We start from the raw sequence: 1935 nt of genomic DNA on the forward strand, positions 1-1935 counted from the left end.
AGCGATTTGTTTAATATTAACATCAGCAGCAACAAAAAAAAAAAAGAAAAAATAAAAAAAAAGAAAAAAAAATAAAGAATAAATACCAGAGAATCCTTCAGTTTGTTTGGCGATTTGTTTTATATTAACATCAGCAGCAACAACAAAAAAAAAAAAAAAAAAAAAAAAAAAAAAAAAAAAAAAAAAAAAAAAAAAAAAAAAAAAAAAAAAAACAAAAAAAAAAAAAAAAAAAAAAAAAAAAAAAAAAAAAAAAAAAAAAAAAAAAAAAAAAAAAAAAAAAAAAATAAAAAAAAAATAAAAGTACCAGAGAATCCTTCAGTTTGTTTGGCGATTTGTTTAATATTAACATCAGCAGCAACTGGTGTTTTTTTTAAATTTGCTTTTAATATATTTTCTCTGCTGCAGCAATCCGGCAGAGGAATATACAGCAGCTGATCAAGACGACCAGGACGAGTCACTGCCGGGTCCAGGATGTCAGGCCTGCAGCAGCAGCAGCAGCAGCAGCAGCAGCAGCAGTAGATGGAGCAGCAGCAGCAGCAGGAGTGGCAGCAGCAGATGGAGCAGCAGCAGCAGCAGGAGCAGCAGCAAAAACATATTAAACAGAAAAATATACATGATAGAGAACAGCCACAGAGGGGTCAAGGATTTCACGCTGCTGCGGCTGCTGCTGCTGCCGCTGCTGCTGCTGCATAGGCAGCAGCAGCAGCAGCAGCAGCAGATGTAGTGGATGAAACGGGAGGAGGAGAGAGAGGAGCAGCAGACGTAGCAGCAGCAGCAGCAAAATGAGCAGTAAAGGAGCACTCTGAGCAGCAGCAGCAGCAGCAGCCGCTGCTGCTGCTGCTGCTGCTGTTGCTGTTCAGATATGCGTAAGGTGTACATACACCGCACAAAGGCCAGCACACCAACAGCAAGGACTGATACTACCTTGCTGCTGCTGCTGCTACTGCTGTTGCTGCTGTTGCTGCTACTGCTGCTGTTGCTGCTCTGCTGCTGTTGCTGCTGCTGCTACTACTACTGCCGCTACTGCTGCTTTCGCTGCTACTACTGCTTCTGCTGTTGCTGCTACTCCTGCTGCTGCTGCTACTCCTGCTGCTTCTCCTGCTGCTCCTCCTGCTGCTACTCCTGCTGCTCTTCCTCCTGCTGCTGCAGCAGCAGCAGCAGCTGCTGCTGCTGCTCTTCCTGCTGCTACTCCTGCTGCTGCTGCTGCTGCTGCAGCTGCTGCTGCTGCTGCTGCTGCTGCATTTTTACCTGTTGGTTGCGCCGATGATGAATATTTGTTTTTGTTTGCCGATGCCGTCTATCTCGGTGAGAATCTGATTTATTACGCGGTCGGAGGCCTCGCTCCCTGAACCCCCTGAACACAAACCCTAAACCCTAAACCCTAAACCCTAAACCCTAAACCCTAAACCCTAAACCCTAATTATTATAAAGAATAGGGAGTGGGGATGCTGTGATATATAATTGTGAGTTTATAAGAAATAATAAATACTAACGAAACCCTAAACCCTAAACCCTAAACCCTAAACCCTAGATAATAGAGGGTTTGTTGTCTCCTCAGCATGCTGTATGTTGTGTTTGTTTTTTTATTTATTTCTGTATCTGTCTCCTTTTTTTATTTCTTTCTCTTTCTCTATCTCCTTTTGTCTCTGTCTCTATCTGTATAGCTTCTACTGCTGCTGTTGCCGCTGCTGCCGCCACTGCTGTTGCTGCTGCTGCTACTGCTACGGCTACTGCTGTTGCTGTTGCTGCTGCTGCTGCTGTTGCTGCTGTTACTGCGGCTGCTGCTGCTGTTGCTGCTGCTGCTGCTGCTGCGGTTGCCGCTACTAACTGCTATTGCTGCTGCCGCTACTGCTGTTGCTGCTGCTACTGCTGCTGTTGCTGCTGCTGCTGCTGCTGCTGCTGCTGCTGCTGCTGCTGCTGCTGCTGCTGCTGCTG

General features: G+C 45.4%; 1 protein-coding gene across 1 annotated transcript in view; it reads left to right on the forward strand.

Moving 5' to 3' along the window:
- Positions 1-1290: 1290 nt before the first annotated feature.
- EMH_0039010 (uncharacterized protein) overlaps positions 1291-1935 on the forward strand; it is a gene marked incomplete at both ends in the record, with an annotated part of 2005 nt that continues 1360 nt past the window's right edge. Inside the window, one exon of the mRNA XM_013495352.1 lies at positions 1291-1305. Coding sequence (XP_013350806.1) covers positions 1291-1305 — 15 coding nt within the window. The remainder of the gene's footprint in view (positions 1306-1935) is intronic.

Source organism: Eimeria mitis, genomic scaffold, assembly GCF_000499745.2.
Source record: "Eimeria mitis Houghton genomic scaffold, Emh_scaff1532, whole genome shotgun sequence".
NCBI classification, from domain to species: domain Eukaryota; phylum Apicomplexa; class Conoidasida; order Eucoccidiorida; family Eimeriidae; genus Eimeria; species Eimeria mitis.